Genomic DNA, 18949 nt, shown 5'->3' with positions numbered 1-18949 from the left:
GAGGAAGCATCACCCTTGGAGGTGCTTGCCCGTGGTTGCTGGACAACAAATACATTGTTGCCATTGTATGTAATTTTTCATTACTAAACGCAAACAAAGACATTAGACAGTGCTTGAAATATTCCAAACAATTGTAATTTACTATGCCTTTCTTTTCTTCCTGTTTCATAACAAATTATCAAATCAACACTTAACTTGCTCCTTGTCCTTTATACATTTTCGGAACTTCTCCATTGCACGTTGGTGGTGTGGGTCACCGGCGTGTTCAACCGCATCCTCCCAGAATTGCTAGTCTTCTGGATAACCTCCCTCTGCTGACTGGAGAATTTCTCTGGTTTGTCCTTTTGAGGGAAGTACTGGCTGTAGAGCTCCCACATTTCCTTAAAGGTGAGATCTTCAAATCTTTTTGGCCATGACGTGACAGGAGACTTGTAGGAAACTTACAGCAAATTCTGCGAGGAGGTCCTTTGTCGTTATTATATACAGTATTAATCCAGCAATCCTGTGTCGCACACTATCATTACTATATATACACAACCAGCCCAGAAAGATACACTGCAGTGACAAAAGCTGCAGTTTGTGAATAGTCGTCATAAAGAAAGAAATGTTTTGATGTTTAGTTCGATGTACAGTTAAAATAATTGTTCAGTTGTTATATTGACTGCTGTCATTAAAGGAAGGGAGGTTTGTGTCGGTGTCCGTCCTAATTTGGATTGGTTCTTTTAAGCGTATGTTGATGCCAATACTTTAACTTAAGTCAAATTATGTATTCAATTATTTACATGAGTATTTCTACACCAGTTTTGCTACTTTGACTTTAAGTTCAAGATTTGAGTACTTTCAGGGGGCACTCCCACTGTGCCTCCGTCCCGTGCCCCGTGCTTTAGGGTACTTGTCCCCCCCTCCAGGCCCGTTTGTACTCACACTACCTGGGCCTCGGAGAATGCTTCTTGCTGCCTATACGTCATCACGCAGTAACACGTCACACGCATTGATGACGTCATGGCGATGCGTCTCTTTGTTTCCAAATCTTTCCGTAGACCTCAGAGTTTTTGTGCGTCTTGTCGACTGTTTTTGAATCTTTTCATCGACCAAATCTGCAGTAAACACTCCACCTCCGCATCACACCAACGTGAACCTTTCACCGCCATTGTTTTTAAATATCCGCGCATGGTCCCTCCTTCTTTTTTCTATGTCCCAACAGGCGCACAGGAAATGACCTCAGAACCGCTGTAGGCCTCGTGCTCGTACATGTGCAAACGCGCTCTACAAAAGTCCACCTCTCAGAAGGGGCGTGGACGGCCAGCTGGCCGCAGTAATGCACGTATATAGTTCCTGTCTTAGACCAGAAGAGAGACATATACTGATAACTCAACTTTTATATCTACTAGATTTATTTCTAATACTGCAGACAATCCTGAAACACATTTCAAACATGACCAACAGCAGTTTCAAACATCAAAATGTCACAGAAATTGAACACTGGAAATGTTTTCTCATATCCTGACAAAACAACAAGCAGCAGTTTACATTAAAGTGTCCCACTGCACAGAAATGGGACCCCCAATAACATTTAGCTTCTATATATATATATATTTTAACAGCAGAACAGTTCTTAAACAAGACTAATGTATACATATATATTAAAGGAGATCTCACCACAGCAACTCACAAAGATATGTTAAAATGTTCCACTTAGTGCAGGACATATATACAGGCAGTGGAAGAAGCTCAAAACACAAACTTCTGATGTAAACACTGACAGTCACGTGATGTTGTGAGATGTTTTTATCCCTGAGATTCCCAAACAAGCATGGAAAGTTTAATTCCAGGTGGAGACAAACATCCAAACATCTGAAATTATACATGCGTAAACTGACAAAATGATTCAACCTAAAGCTCCCAAACTGGATATTACTTGAGCTATTACATGTGATGTTTCCTTATACATAACTGACATTCCGGAGAAATTACTGTTGTTAAAGTGTAATTCCGACGTAAAATCATCCCATGGTCTTTTTTGGCACTTGCATTTATCAAGTAAGCCATGGAGACAGCACCAACAGCGTCGTTTAAGAACCCAGAGTTTATTAAAAGAGTGTTTTAAAGACTTACCTACTGGCCCCTGTACCAGCTCCTCTCATGGTAAAGTCCATTCAAGTGGATTACCAAAGGAAGGAGCCCATTGGTGCTTTGTTGTGTGTGTAGGGACTCTTCTCATGCTGCTGCAGAGGTTTGCTGTTATTTTCAGCAGCATTAGTGGTTAAAAAAGACCTTTGAATGCCTTCACCGTGCTGCCCCGAGCTAATTATTGTTAGCCACGTCCGGCTGTTAGCGACTCTCTGGGATTTCAGCCACGAGCACCTTTGTACCATTTTTGTTAAAAAAAAAATCAGAAATGTCACATTAAAATGAAACGGTCCAGCATTTGTACCACATGTAAACTGAAAAAACGTACCTTACTTCAATTGACCAGAGAGCTAAAACCCAAAACCGTGACAAAAGCACAGGTGTTGGCTGCCTGACAATATCATACTCTCAGTTTTGACAATATCATACTCTCTAAATCTTTAAAACACTTTAGATTAAAGTTGAAATTGTCATATGTTGTCAGTTATAAACAATGAAGCTCAATTTAAAAGCCTTTCTCTAAATGTTCGGCGGGTTTAGTCAGCACATAAAAGGGAACGGAAAACAAAACTATCAAACCCCTCAACCCTGACAGCTGTATTAATTTGTTTATAAGCATTTTCTTCCTTAGGTTTAAAAGACAAGACCTGCAGGAATGAGTCCTTAGAGTTAGCATTTTTGCACTTCCCTCGTCTATAAGTCAGTGTTTTGAATTGTTGAAATAAGGTCTGTGGTTAACACAAGCTTCTCATTTTGTTGTACGGCGTAAATGGGAATTTTGAAGGTAGTATGTGTCCTAAAAAAGAGGCTAAAATTAGTCTACAAATGTCTTCCCACCAAACACGCCAAATCAGTTAGAAGCTGTAGTACTTCGTTTATAGCCCAACGTTATATTTTTCCATCTGGAGATCGCATTTACGCTTCAGGAAAAGAAAATGTGGCAATTGTCTTACTGAATAAAACGTTTTAGTATCAAACTTTTGTTTTATAAAAGTACATCATCCCTGCAGATCTCTATAGTTACACTAATGACATCATATCCCGTAATTCAGAGGGTAGAACAGCTGTAGTGTTTGACCATTACCTCAAAAATACAATTGATCTCAATGGTTCAACAAATTCAGTCATTTCTGACATCTGTACCAACTTGAGTTTTACTCTTCTGTCCCCGTCCAGTGTCCAGTCTTTTTCACACAGTGCTCACTTCCTCTCCCTGTTGTTTTGCATGGTCAGACAAAAAAAAACACTCCAGAAAAAAGGGCGCGTCATTCAAAAAATGGGACTTAAAAACATTTGAGTTTGTGAATCCCGCGTTGACAAACACCTTTAACAGGGCTGCCCAACCCTGCTCCTCGAGGGCCACTGTCCTGCGTGTTTTAAGTTTCTCTCTGCTCCAACACACCTGAATGATGTGCTCGTTATCAAGCAGCTGAAGCTCGTCACAGGATTGAAATTCGTTAGACTGAAGTGCCTTAGAGCAGGGGGAGACCTAAAACATGCAGGACAGTGGCCCTCCAGGAGCAGGATTGAGCAGCCCTGGCCTAAAAGATGAGGGAACTCCTCCAATCACATTTTTTTTAATCCCTCCATCAGGTAAGGAAGGTCCATGGGATAATGGTGAAGTTATTTCCCGCAAGAAAACACCTCTGTCCAGGTCTCCATCGCCGTGTCTGTGGTCGATCACGCCGCCCGCTGCCGGAGAGTCTCTCCCTCAATGACTTTGCGGCCCGTTACGTCTCCTGACATTAAGGGAGCGAGCTCTGAAAATAGTTAATAATTTTGCATGTTACTGAACTTTTATCTGGGGTTTCAGTGTGTGCTTTGTGATTGAATCGAGTGTGTGTACTCGCAGTAGCTTGATATTCTTCTGTAACTACGTTCTAGCTTCTACCGGAGGTCGACAAGCAGGTGTGTTACAGCGCAAGTGGTACTCCGGCCAAAATGGTCTTTTTCGGCACTTTTATACATCAAATAAACCATTGAGAAAGTTTTTTCGTTGATCACCTATTAACGGAGAAATCCCAGAGAGTCGCTAACAGCCGTACATGGCTAACACTGATTAGCTTGGGGCAGTACGGTGAAGGCATTCAAAGGTCTTTTTAAACCACTATTACTGCTGAAAATAACAGCAAACCAAAAAACTAACTACGTTGTTGGTGCTTTGTTTTCTCTGTAGGGACTCTTCTCATGCTGCTGCTCAGGTTTGCTGTTATTTGGACACCGAGCTAATCAGTGATATCCATGTCCGGCTGTTAGTGCCTGTCCCAGATTTCTGTTAATAGGTGATCACCCAAAAAAACTGTCTCGATGGCTTATTATTATTATTTGATGTATATTCAAATATATGTATATAATATCTATATTCATGTGGAAAAGCACTGTGGCGTCCATTTTCGCCGGAGTTACACTTCAAGGGTTGAAGGACTTTTTCGTCTTCTACAAAAAAAAAAAAGGCGAATAATCTTCTGCCAAACAAAACCTACAAATACAACAACCAGTGAATATATTTTAGGATATTCTTGAACGCCTTTTTATATTTTCCAAAGATCCAAATCATCTCAGGTCCCCACTGGAACAGAAATCTCTCGCTAAAACACTGTAAGTAAAACTTAATTTTTATATACGATGTGCCGTCAAACAGTAGTGATTGCATTCTGGGAGATGTCATTAAAGCAAACAGGTTTTGTCGGGTGGATGTCGCACACACTTTTCTTCCACCTCTAACTCTGTTTCCTGTCACTTCTCCACATTTCTCAAAACCAAAAACATAAAATGACACGGACAGTCCCGGCTCATACTCATGTTTGAAGGCGGCACAGTTAAAAAAGAAATGAACTAAATCTGTTTTAACCTGTTAAACAGAATTTGAGACTGAAGTGATTTCACCCGTACTCACCTTTCATCTCCGTTTCCATCCTGCTGTCACTGTCTGAGTCTGCGTTCGGACAGTCACAGCCGCCCTTAGCTGCTCCGGCGTTGGCGGCTCTGGGGCTGCCCGCGTTCGCCTTCGCTCGATCCTTTTTCCCCGGTCCGAGAGGTTTGCTCCCGTCCACGCTGTCCATCTTCACCAGGCAGAGAGTCTGCAGCAGACCCATGGAGTCAAAGTCTTCTCCGGAGCACTCGCCTCGTCTCTTCAACAACTCCAACACCTGCAGTCGGAAAACACACAGAACAGGACGTTTTTAGTGGCTTAAACTAAAAAAACTACACCTTTTTATGTTTTTGAAAGTCAGGTTTCTCTTGAGGTTTACGAATGAAGCTTTTGTTATCACCCTCTTTTGTCACAATCTCATGACTCATTTTCTCAAAATATGACTTTTGTAATAAACTTCCCACCCTTTGCTCTCACTTTCAGACGCCACGCCTTGAGAACTGGATATTACACGAAGTAGCAAACCAGGAGTGAAGCCGGTCGCAGCCCTGTTACAATGCATATCAACACACCTTGATGTATTTGTAGGACTTCAGTTCGCTGATGTTCTCCTCCAGGAAGAGCAGATACAGCGAGAGATCGTCCCATTGGTTTCCGGGGGCGGGCAGGACGCTGACGGTGGGCAGCGATTGGTAGGTTTCCAGGAAGCGGGCGTATCCGTGGCAGAGGAGGGGACGGAGACTGGCGTAGATCACCACAGGAATCAGCGCGATGAACAGGATCAAGTTTACGAGGCTGGAAACAAACAGAACAAACGATTCACATTAATAACTAATGTGACGTTTCTCTGGATCCTGGTGCAAAGAAAAGGACACATCCAAACAAACAAATACCTCAGCAAAGAGAAGACTCCCACGGCGACGAGCTTACACTGCACCTTGTCGGGGACGCCTGGGTCGGTGGCGAGCAGGCCGACACGCAGCGTGCAGCCGAACTCGTCCGTCAGGGAGGCCAGGCGGAGGTAGTAGCCCAGATAGACGCAGGCGCACAGCAGGGTGAGCAGAGTCAGGCCGCGACACAGCAGGTAGTGAAACAGCATCGACCGCGAGCAACGCTTGGTCATCAGGAACTTCTCCACCAGCGGGTAATTGAAACAGCCCTCGGTGGGGTCGCTGCGTTACCAAAACACCAAAGAAGAGAGAGAAAAGAAATTAAAAACCTGACTGGTTTCTAAGTTAAGTGGTTAATTGCACATTTTTGAAACCCAGGAAACTTATGGGACTGTTTGTAACGACAGAATCTGATGATGTTCGTCCCCACAGGAGACGTTTCATTCGTTTTTTTTTGTCTTAAATGAGACAACCACAACCACAAGCTAGAGAGCTGGAGCGTTCACAGGACGATGGACTTCACCAGGAGATTCACAATAAAGGAGGTTTCTGAGCAGTTTACACAAGTACTTGCCACTCAATCTTCGGAAACAAAGCAATATTTGCTTTAAAAAACAAACTAATTGTCTAAATATTGGCTATATATGTATATTTACAGTTTTATATATGTGTGTATGTGTTTCTATGGATGTTTATACGTAGGACTACACATGTTTTATATATATTACATGTTATTTATAAAATGTATTGTATAGTGGATTTACAAATTGTACATACTGTATAGCAGATAAATGATATAGATTATAGCAGTTACTGAATTGTGAAAGAAGGGTAGGTTTAAATAGGTCGTCGTTCCAAGGGTCTCAAAGGTAGAAAATGGAGGCAGAGCCTTCAGCTACCAAGCTCGGGAGGCAGACACTGTCCCCATATTTAAGAGTAAACCTAAAACTTTCCTTTTTGATAAAGCTTACTGTTACGAGCCCTTAGAAATGTTGTTATTTTTAAGCTTATTTTGTTCTGCTTAATGATGCTGCTATAGTTCGAGTCTGCCGGGGGATAATACTGTTCCTGATACTCTGAGATTCTCTCCTCTCTGTCTGTATCATTCATGTCTCATCAATGCATGTTACTAATTCAACTCCATGTTTGCATCATAATTATTATCACTGACATCTTCTGTCACTGCAGCTGTGTCTGTTTCCTGCTGTTCTGCTGTATTAACCGCCATAACCTGCAAGTCATAATCACATTGCTTTAGCGATCACTATAGTCACTGTTACATTGTGGTTGCTTGCATTTAAGTGTGTGTGTCTGTCTTTGTCTCTCTGTCCATCTGTCCGTCTTTTCTCTCTCTCTCTCTCTCTCCTTCTCTTCCTCTCTCTGGTGCAGACAGATGTCCGTCCTCCACAGAGCTGGGTCTGTCTGACGTTCCTGTCTGTTATAGTGAAGGTTTTCAACGCCACCGTACTCTACGGGGGAATTGTTGGGTCTCTGTAAATCATGAATAAGTCATAGAGTGTGGTCTTTACCTACTCTGTAAAGTGTCCTGAGATAACTTTTGTTATGATTTGACACTATAAATAAAACTGTATCAGTATGTTTACGCCTCACTCATTCCAATCATCCCGATCATGACTGCGATTGTTGTTTTCTTTCAGGGCGGAGTGGTGGTTAGCACTGTCTCCTCACAGCAAGAGGGTTCCTGGTTCGTATCCCGGCTGGGGCCCTTTGTGTGAAGTTTGCATGTTCTCCCCGTGTGCGGCTTCCTCCCACAGTCCAAAGACATACAGGTGTTAGGGTCATTGGTGACTCTAAATTGCCCGTAGGTGTGAATGGTTGTTTGTTTGTCTCCATGTGCCCCGCCTCACGCCAGATGGATGGAATTTACTGTCACTCTTGAGGTGGAATAGTATGATTCAGGACTCATAGCAACATAAACCTGAGCTTGTATCAGCAGCAGCGTCTGCCTTTAGCTAACGTATTAGCAACCTCTGACAATGCGTTACCGTCAGCTTTTTAAATCAGCCCGCACAACCTAACCCCATCACAGCCACTGGAGTTGTTAGAGGAAAGATAATTCAGCAGTTTACCGGAGTCCAAGTTCAAACCAATGTTATCTCTGACTTCTCTCCATCTTTAAAACGCATCGCCCATATCTACGCGTGTTTCATTGCTGTGTTTGTTGTCAGACGCTCTTTTTTAAACAAACCCGTCTTCTTCCTCTTCTTAGATTGTTTTGCACCAAACATGGATGTTTTCTAACTGTTGAATCGCAATCTTTCCTGCTCCGTAGTCACCGGGTTGAGACCAAAGAGACGCAGAAGAACACGCATCTTCTTTATTGGTCAAAGTCTTCCGTCACGGGGGAAAAGAGCATTGGAGAGACGCAGAGGTCTGATCTTCTCTCATATCACTTCGTTTACATAATTCCCAAGGTCATTATGGATGTTTCTGCCGAAAATAAGCTTCCTACTGAACCTTTAACTTCTTCTCTTTTACTTATTTTAGATCATTAAACGAAACAAATGATGGTTCTGCATCAGCCTGGGGTCTACCTGTCTGGGGTGAGCAGTCCAGAGGTGGCCATGCGTTTGGCCAGAGTGACGGCGCGGTTGTAGCTGCGGTCCAACTCCTCCATGATGAAGCCGAGGTCCGACTGCAGGAGGGGCGCCGCGGAAAACCTCCAGAACAACGCCGGGGTGTACATCATCACCGCCACCAGCAACAGAATGTAGGGAAAGAACTGCAGAGGTGACAAAACAGAGTTACACGATATAAGAGATGCAAACAAACAAACTATTATTTATTTAACGTAGTAATACTGGAGTTACAGAGCATGTGGAAAACATGAAAGGGAATCAGAGAAACAGGACAAAAATATAATAATAAAATATGAGTTAAACAAACAGCTGTAGCTATGTATGTGGAAAAATACAATAATAATAATAGCCTAACAATATCTTCTTATAATTATAGAAACATTAATATAATACATAATTGCTTAAACATAGCTGATCAATAAAAATAATAATATAATAACAGCTTAAAAATATATTAATATTACATTAATTATATTAAATTAATAAAATAATCTTCATAATAATTACTTGAAAATATCATGTATGTAGAAAAAATGTAATAGTTTAAAAATTATATAGAAAAAATAATAATATAATAGCTTAAAATAGATGATTATAAATTTAGAAGAATTAACGGAAAAGATCATAATCAGAGAAACGGGGAAAAGCTGACACATGAGGAAATTGCATTTAATTTGCATAAAAGGTTTGAATTTGAATCGAATCAGTGTGTTTCATTTTAATAGATTTATATTTATATTGTTTTAGTTTTTCAACCGCTCAAAGTGTTTTTCACTAACATCAGTAACACGATAAAAACACAGGAACCGTGTGAAAGACGCAAGTGTTCGTTTAACAGTTTAGCTGTAAATTATCTTTTTAATTCTGCTGCTGCTGCTGCTGCTGCTGCTGCTGCTGCTGCTGCTGCTGGTGCTGCTGCTGCTGCTGGTGGGGGTGGTGGTGGTGTGACGACAGGAAGATCGATTTAGGAATGCAAAGACACGCCTCATATTTAACCACAACATCTAACTAAATATATCCTCAACCACGCCCTCAAACAAAAGCTTCTGTCCAACTTTTAATTAAAAACAGAAACGCCGCAATACACAGCTCCTGTTAAAGGATTAAACAACACGGTGATTATGGAACTGTGTAAAAACTCTGATTTCACCGGGTTAAACACGTGGATCCAGGCGGCATGTTACACTTTATTATTTTATTTTTATCTCTGTCGTTACTGAACGATGACTCATATTTAATGTTTCTGCTCCTGCATCATTGTTCTGCTCAAAGGTGCGTTTCAAAGCATTTCACAGGTGTGTGGACGTGGCTTTTAAGAAGCCATCCTAAATACAGAACAGCACTTGCTCACAAATCGTTTAAAGATATCATTTTAGTATAATTTCATATACGAAATGTTCAAATCGTGGCAGTTCTCATCGTGCGTTTACACCAAAGGCAAAGGAGGCGATGAAAGCGTTACGCTGCCGTTCAAAATCAATGTAAATGACGCAATGACACACGATGTCGCTTCGGGCGACGCGTTCTGAGTGATAAGAGCGATGAAGCGTCCATCGCCTCATCGCGTGTGACGCTTGAAGTTGAAAAATTTGGAGCAACATCGCGACAGCCAATCAGCGCTGAGATTGCGGTAAGCGTCATCGAAGTTCTCCGTGAAACATCCAGGGGCTCACCTCACAACATTATTATTTCCAGGTCTTTAAATTAAGTCCACCTGTTGAGTTGAAAACTAGTGTGTGTGTGTGTGTGTGTGTACCTTGTGCAGCCACAGAGGCAGTGTGTGTGTGTGTATGTGTGTACCTTGTGCAGCCACAGAGGCAGTGTGGGTGTGTGTGTGTGTGTGTGTGTGTGTGTGTGTGTGTATGTGTGTACCTTGTGCAGCAACAGAGGCAGAGCGTGTGTGTGTGTACCTTGTGCAGCCACAGAGGCAGAGCGTGTGTGTGTGTGTGTGTGTGTACCTTGTGCAGCCACAGAGGCAGAGCGTGTGTGTGTGTGTGTGTGTGTACCTTGTGCAGCCACAGAGGCAGAGCGTGTGTGTGTGTGTGTGTGTGTGTGTACCTTGTGCAGCCACAGAGGCAGAGCGTGTGTGTGTGTGTGTGTGTACCTTGTGCAGCCACAGAGGTAGATCGTGTGTGTGTGTGTGTGTGTGTACCTTGTGCAGCCACAGAGGCAGAGCGTGTGTGTGTACGGACGCCCAGCAGTACGAGTCGACATAAGCTGCCTGTTTCCAGGAGAAGTTCGAGGGAGAGAAGCAGCTGATCTGAGTTCCTGTGAGACAAAACGACACAAACACAAGAGTGAAACGTTTCCATGGACACACAGATGCTTTGGTAGCATTTTATTTTTCTCACCTCAATTAAAACAATACAAAAACAAATTTAAACACATCACTATAGAGGAAATGTGTGTGTGTGTGTGTGTGTGTGTGTGTGTGTGTGTGTGTGTGTGTGTGTGTGTGTGTGTGTGTGCTGATATTAACCAACACATGTTAAACCTCAGGAGGACCGAGACAAAGGCCTGTTGACTGAGACGACACTCCAGGTCGATGTGTGTTTTCTGGAAAGTGTGTTTTTATCGAGATGTTTTTGCTGCTGGCGTCTTTTTCCAGCTCGCCACTCACCGACTGAAACCTCCTGAGCGAAGGCCAGAGAGATGAGGAGGAGCGGCAGGCCCACGGCCACGCAGGTCACGATCTTGTCCGCGGCCAGCTCGGCTCGGACGCTGCGGTATCGAGCCTGGTTCGGGTCCTTCAGCAGGAAGTCGCTGAACACGTACTCTGTAGCCACGTGGGCGATGGCCATCTCGCCGCTCTTCTGTTACCTGCAGCTCATAAATAAAACACCTGAGGACACAAAGCACATGTTTAGATTTCATTATCGTGCTTTTGCAGAAGAAGGCGATGGGGAAACAGCGCGTGGTTCGTTTCTAAAGAAGCTGGTGAAGTGCAGCAGGCGACCGCAGACGGACGTTATCAGTCCGGTGATGACTTCCCCAATTCTCTTCTCTGCTTCCTTACGCAGCTCCAGACGAGGCTGGGGTTTAAACTGATCTTCATTTGACAGGAAGGGACGCAGAATGGAAAAGTCTGGAATTTAAAGTGAAATAATAAAAACACTGGAGCCGACGGTGAAGACAGGAACAGCGTGAAGGACGCGTGTGGTCGTTCTTTTCCACTTGTGATCACATTTTGATGACAGCGATTTGAAAAAGGAAATGATTTCAGTGTCAGAAGTGAACAAAGTTTAACAGTTTAGCTGTAAATGATCTTTTTACTTTACAGCGTTTAATCGCGCTGTTTTGTCTCACGCCACCGCTGCTGCTGCTGCTGGTGTGACCACAGGACGATCGATTAAGGAATGCAAAGAGACGCCCAACATTTAACCACAACATCTTACTAAATATATCCTCAACCACGCCCTCAAACAAAAGCTGTCCAACCTTCAATTAAAAACAGAAACGCCGCTATCCGCTATACACAGCTCATGACACGGTGATGATGGAGCTGTGTAAAAACTCTGATTTTACCGGGTTAAGTCATAAAATCACCTCAGGGTCAGATATATCAAATATAACCTTAAACTTCTCTTTATTTCTCCTTTGGGATGAACTCTCGCAAGGAAGTTAAGTTTCCAGCAGCTTAAAAAAAACACGAGGAGTAAAAGAATAACCAATAAACTCTTAAATAAATACAGAAAGTACAGTGTGTAAGTATGTTTTTCTCTCCAGATGAGTTTGGCTCCTTCTGCTTCATCGCTCCACAGGGAAGTGATTTCAGTACTTATCATAAATCCACGCATGATTGGATAAACCACCTGTCCGTCATCTTTATTGACGTGCTTCTTCAACCGCTCCCATGGAAACCGACCCGTGACGCTAATGAGAGCAACGGGTGCCTTCAGAGTCGTTCTCTGGTTCTTTTAAAGATAAATATTCTCTGGATCTGAAACACGATGAAACAGCAGCATCCATGTTGGCGCCTGCTTCCTCCATGAGAGACGCCATTGTTGTCTGAATCACAACAGTCGCTTCTCAGCTACGTCACATCTATAAAACCCCGTCCGGAGGTCCTGATTGGCTCCAAAAATTTTTTGCGGACCCTGAAATCCCTCGGCTACGGAGCGAATCCAGATGGTTGAGTGGAGCGAGGAGGAGTCAAGGAGGAACCAAAGTCGTCTGAAGAGAGGCTAGAGTCGCTAACAGCCGGACGTGGCTAACAGTGGTTAGCTCGGGGCAGTACGGTGAAGGCATTCAAAGGTCTTTTTTAACCACTAATGCTGCTGAAAATAACAGCAAACCTCTGCAGCAGCGTGAGAAGAGTCCCTACACACACAACAAAGCACCAATGGGCTCCTTCCTTTAGGGTTGACTGTGGTTTTTATGTGGAGAAGACTGGAAATGCAGCTGGAAAGTGTTTGAATGTGACTTTAGTTAAAGCTGCAGAAACACCGCGTACATTCAAACACTTTCTTTGGTCACGTTTGGATCCATTAACTGATTTAATATTAGTTTTGTTTGTATAATATCATATGAATTCGTTCATGAAGTCATTTTTTTTTAATTTTCATCAGAAAGATGTTGTTTTCAGCCTCTGAAACCTGAAAATATCTGATTTTTTTTCTGTTTGATTTCAAAGTAAAACTGAATATTTTCATTTAAAACCAAACATTTAAAGACCTTTTTCACCATGTTGGGACTTTTTATAATAAACAAAACAAATATTGACTTTGGTAATCCACTGTAATGGACTTTACTATGAGAGGAGCTGGTACAGGGGCCAGTAGGTAAGTCTTTAAAACACTCTTTTAATAAACTCTGGCTTCACTAGCTACGCTGTTACTGCTGCATGAACCTTTTTTACGATCACAGTGAGACTTTTCCATCGATGGGAAAGAGGCAAAATGTCAGTTTCGTCTTGCTTTTTTTTTGTTAAACTCGTTTCTGTTCAAACAACGGGAGAAACTGCTGTGTAAGGGCGTTACGTCACGACTTAAACACATGATCCATGAGATGTGAAAGCCGTTTCTCAATCTGCGGTCTTGTCCGTACTTGTGTTCTGGTGAAACCTCATCATCTCATCTTCAGCCTCTTATCCGGGGTCGGGTCTCGGGGGCAGCAGCTTTAGCAGGGACCCCAAACTTCCCTTTCCCGGGCCACATTAACCAGCTCTAACTGGGGGATCCTGAGGCGTTCCCAGGCCAGTGTGGAGATCTAATCTCTCCACCTGGTCCTGGGTCTTCCCCGAGGCCTCCTCCCAGCTGGACGTGCCTGGAACACCTCCCTAGGGAGGCGCCCAGGGTTCATCCTTATTAGATGATCCTGAACCACCTCAACTGGCTCCTTTCAACACAAAGGAGCAGCGGCTCTACTCCGAGTTCCTCACGGATGCTGAACTTCTCCCCCTCTCTCTAGTCGCCGCCCAAGTCCTCTTCCAATTCAATCGTCCTCATCTCGCAGAGTGCGGTCCAAATGCCCGGATGTGACCTGCTCCGCACATTTTATTTATTTTTAGGATGTATCCCAGCCCAGGAGGCATTTCACATTAACTCCTCCTGTGGACTCCTGAGTCGAACTTGCGAAGTCTGAACTTGGAATACTTTTGAGAAACAGCTGTTGTTTCTCGCCGTTTCTCGCCGTTTCTAGCGCTGCTCCCAGTCAGTACTTTCTCCCGCTGATCTCCCGATTTTACCGTGACGTTAAGGTGAAGTAAGCTTGTGGGGAATATTTGTCATAGTATCTGGCAACCCTGTAAGTAATGCAGAAGAAGAAGAACTCGTTGGCGGTTTCTGGCAATATTTTAAAAAGTAATAATAATAAACCCACGCGGCGTGTACAGAATGAAACTATTTTTTGACGGTTTGACATTGACTTTCTGTCTCGTTCTGTTTGCGTTGTAGCAGCCAATAGCGTTGGGCGTTACTGGTTGCCAGGGTTGTCTGTTGTTGGGTGCAGCTACTGTAGGCTGGCACTGGGGGAAATGGAGTTAGCCAATCGTGCAGCTGCTTCAGAGCCTCAGTGAAGGGGGCGTTCTTTGTCCCAGCAGCTGAGTGAGCGGAGACGGGCAACAACCAGAGTCACTATAGGCCGAGCATTCACTCCATGGACTGAGAGAAAGGAGAGGAACGCCATTCAAACGCACGCCCACATGGCTACGCTGCTCCTTGATGCTAACATCACTTTCATCTGCACTTAGCTGGAACGGCTAACGCTAACGGTCAGTCAAACTCCTCTAATCCTTGTTTTGATGCTGTGGTTTTCTGGAGGGGACGGGTTCAAACAGACTCAAACAGACTCTGGTCTCCTGGAGCTACTGGGCCGGGTCTGACCAACCTGGCAACCCCACTGCTGGACTTATTTTTTGTTGTTGCGACGACGATCTTAAGACACAAGATGACGGCGTACTGCTCAATTTCCGTATTCAACATTTTAAAGATGATTAAAACAACATTTAGAACAAAGTTTCCTTCATCAGGTTAAAAAAAACAAGGAAAGAAATGAAAAATTACACTTTGGGCCGAAGAAAAACTCCTTATTTTAACAACCCGACCACGTCAGGTGTGTTGTAACTTTAATAAAACAATACTGCGCCCATATGATGAAGGGGCGCATCAAATTTACTAAAAACAAAGTGTTGTATTGCTCTGAAACTGAAGCCCCCCCCCCCCCCGCCTCAGACCTTTGACAGCAGAAATCCGCCCCTGCTTGACTCTTGCATAAACACACATAATGACCTCTTCGCAGGCATCCACAGCCTTTCTTCTTCTGCGCTGTTTAAAGTGATTTGTTGATGTTAAAAACAAAAGCTCGTGGCTGTCTCTCCTCTCCACATCAACAGCCTCCTTTGATGATGCTTTATTAATGTTTTGAAACAAATAAAAGCACCGATTTAACTCTAAAAACACTTTATTTATTCATAAACTATCAGAAAAGACACTTAACCGCCACCCTGACTTCACTTTGAGGCTCATCCCGGTGACTCTGCGCGCACCCTGTGCATCAGAAACCCCCCCCGAGCTCACTACAGTGGATGTAAAAAGAGGAGAAAGAGGCTGAACTCACCTCCAGAGCAGCTTCCGGTGCCTTTAAAGTGCCGTTAACGCGTCATGTCTGCAGGTGCACGCGGGTCAGAGGTGTGTGTGCAGCAGGAACGGAGTTAAACACACTTTAAACACACACAACACACTGAGGAGCCTCTTCCTGTAGCAGCTCAAACTTCTTCCGTCCCTCGTAAAACACAGATGCGTTCAGGTGCAAACCCGCACCTCGGATTTTCCACTACTGCAATGCTGCGTTCAAGGGAGCTCGGAAATTTGTTTTTTTAAACTTTTTTATTTATTTAACCATCGCTATAAATAAATGAATGTTGTGTTTTAATAGTTTTTTAAGTTTCTGAGACGTTTAAATTGACTTTAGATGTGTTTTGTTCTTTTTTTTCTTTAATTAAGTTCTGTTTTAGTTTTTCTTGCTTTGTTTTTATTATATTAAATTAAATTACGAGTAGTAATATATAAATGTCATTGTTATTACATATTATTATTGTCCGATTATTATTATTTTTAAATAATATTATTATTAGTAGTAGTATTTTTTATTGATTGTTAATTATTATTTTTAACATTGATATTAGAGACTTTGAGTTCCTGGAAATTCCTATATTAATAACATTTTTATTCGTAATATTGTTGTTTTATTGATTTTTGAACATTAAAAATAATGTTTTCAAGGGTTAAAATGTGGATTAATGTATATGTAATTTTTAAATTTAGTTCTGTTGTTGCGTTGCCTTAGAAACGAATCTGACTTCCTAAAAATCGCTTTATAAATTATCATTATTATTATTGTTGTTTTGATTCATTTTTGAAAATGAACAATAATAGTGTATGGAACAAAAATGTTGATTTATGTTTATTTAATTTAACAAACCGACAGCTCGGGTTTTCCACCACTGCAATGCTGCGTTCAATGGAGCTCGGAAGTTTGTCTTATTTTTATTTTTTGCTTTTAAATGTATTCAACAAAGGTAATAATCACAAAATCATAATCCCCGTAGTTAAAATAAAGTGAGATAAATGTTGTGTTTTAATAGTTTGTTTTTGAGAAGTTTAAATTGACTTAAAATGTATTGTTTGTATGTTTTATTCTGTTTTTTGTTTAAATTAGTTTAGTTCGGTTTTTGTTTTTCTTGACTTGTTTTTATTATATTATTAAAAATCCTTATGATTAATAATAGTAAATGTCATTTTTATCACATTATAATTATCCGATTATTATTTTTTTTTAATTTTATATATTGTAACTATTAATATTAAAGCAACTTTGAGTTTTTATAATATTATTAAATATCATTATGAGTAGTAATATTAAATGTCATTGTTATAACATATTATTGGCATTTTAATTCACTTATTTCTGCATGTATTAATTTATTATTTCAGCATTTATTCATAATTTTAAACATTTATTCATTACTTTATTTCTGCATGTATTAATTCACAAGTTATGCATTTATTTATATATTTAAACACTTATTTAATAATTTCTGCATGTATTTATATATTTATTAATTCTTAATTTATTCAATATTTATTCATTCTTTTATTTCTGCATGTATTTATTCATGTCTTTATTGAGACTTGAACCATGTTTACTCTTCTATAAAACTGCCTCTCTAACCTCAGTAAAGTAAATATTGACTATATTTCTTCCTGTGAGTGCGATATTTCCCACAGTCCCTGAAGGCAGCCTGCTCCCGGGCGGCGTGCCTGTGAACGCAGCATGCAGAGGCGCGAGCTGCACACCGAAAACACACCGGGAGGAATCGAACCTGCGGCGTCAGGGTGAACCGCCGGTGCACGGTCACGACAGGAGCGCTGGTCTCCGCTGCGGACGTTTGAGCAGCGGATGTTTCTGATGTTGCTGTGGCGCGTTGGATTCTGGGGCTTTTCTCCCGCGGCCCCCCCTGGTCCTCCTGCAAGCTCCTGCACAGCACACGCACCTGCACCGGAACAGGAAGCGGTTCATGCTCCAAAATAAAAGCACGACGTGTGTCTGAGGGGGAACCGAAACTGTTTTTTAATTATTATTATTAGCAGTAAATATTATTAAATACGTTTTTATATCATACAGTATTATTATTATTTTTAATTGTATTATTGAACATTAATTTGAAATATTATTGTTATTATTATTCAACAGTATTCATATCATTATTATTAGTGATATTTAATATTATTATGAAATATTGTTATTATTATCTACATCCCCCTATCACTATAGTACATCTGACTCATCTCATCTCATCTTCAGCCTCTTATCCGGGGTCGGGTCTCGGGGGCAGCAGCTTTAGCAGGGGACCCCAAACTTCCCTTTCCCGGGCCACATTAACCAGCTCTAACTGGGGGATCCTGAGGCGTTCCCAGGCCAGTGTGGAGATCTAATCTCTCCACCTGGTCCTGGGTCTTCCCCGAGGCCTCCTCCCAGCTGGACGTGCCTGGAACACCTCCCTAGGGAGGCGCCCAGGGTTCATCCTTACCAGATGATCCTGAACCACCTCAACTGGCTCCTTTCAACACAAAGGAGCAGCGGCTCTACTCCGAGTTCCTCACGGATGCTGAACTTCTCCCCCTCTCTCTAAGGGAGACTCCAGACCCCCTCCTGAGGAAACACATTTCACACGCTTGGACCTGGACCTGGTTCTTTGGGTCCTGACCCAGCTTTCATGACCACAGGTGAGGGTAGGAACCAGGACTGAGCGGTAGATCCAGAGCTTTGCCTTCCTCAGCTCTCTGTTCATCACAACGGTGCGGTAGAGCGACTGCAGCTCCGATTCTCCGGCCAAACTCACGCTCCATCGTCCCCTCACTGGTGAACATGATCCTGAGGTACTTGAACTCCTTCACTTGGGGTAGTTGAACTACTTAAGGAGTTCAAGTACATCTGACTATTATTATTAAATATTATATTACATAGTATCATTATTATTATCATGATTATTATAAATATTTTTATTAGAAACTTTTTCCGTTATTCTTATTATTAAATAGTGTTATTACATGTTATCATTATTGTTTAATATTATTATTATTAAATATTATTATGATTATTATTAATAAATAGTATTTGACATATTGGTATTGTTAAATAGGGTTATGGTTCTTATTATTAAATAGTAATACATATTGTTATTATATGGTCCAGTCCCAGCCTGGTCCTGGTCCTGGTCCAGTCACAGCCTAGTCCTGGTCCTGGTCCTCGTCCAGTCCCAGCCTAGTCCTGGTCCTGGTCCTGGTCCAGTCCCAGCCTGGTCCTGGTCCTGGTCCTGGTCCAGTCCCAGCCTGGTCTTGGTCCTGGTCCTGGTCCTGGTCCTGGTCCAGTCCCAGCCTGGTCTTGGTCCTGGTCCTGGTCCTGGTCCTGGTCCAGTCCCAGCCTGGTCAGATGCGTACATGAACTGATGAAGCCTC

General features: G+C 42.2%; 1 protein-coding gene across 1 annotated transcript; it reads right to left on the bottom strand.

The window, feature by feature from the left end:
* Positions 1–1508: 1508 nt before the first annotated feature.
* Positions 1509–15702, bottom strand: LOC310946918 (pannexin-1-like). Its single transcript, XM_083913508.1, has 8 exons — positions 15549–15702; positions 11113–11334; positions 10645–10760; positions 8448–8635; positions 5896–6174; positions 5575–5797; positions 5027–5279; positions 1509–3890 (listed from the first exon to the last, which is right to left on the bottom strand). Exons 2-8 carry the CDS (start codon positions 11291–11293, stop codon positions 3811–3813), a joined length of 1320 nt encoding a protein of 439 aa, XP_083769634.1. The 5' UTR covers positions 11294–11334; positions 15549–15702; the 3' UTR covers positions 1509–3810.
* Positions 15703–18949: the final 3247 nt, after the last annotated feature.

The sequence above is a fragment of the Echiichthys vipera genome (genome assembly GCF_963691815.1).
Source record: "Echiichthys vipera genome assembly, chromosome: 5".
Lineage (NCBI taxonomy): Eukaryota > Metazoa > Chordata > Actinopteri > Perciformes > Trachinidae > Echiichthys > Echiichthys vipera.
This window is presented reverse-complemented; position numbering and strand designations above follow the sequence as displayed.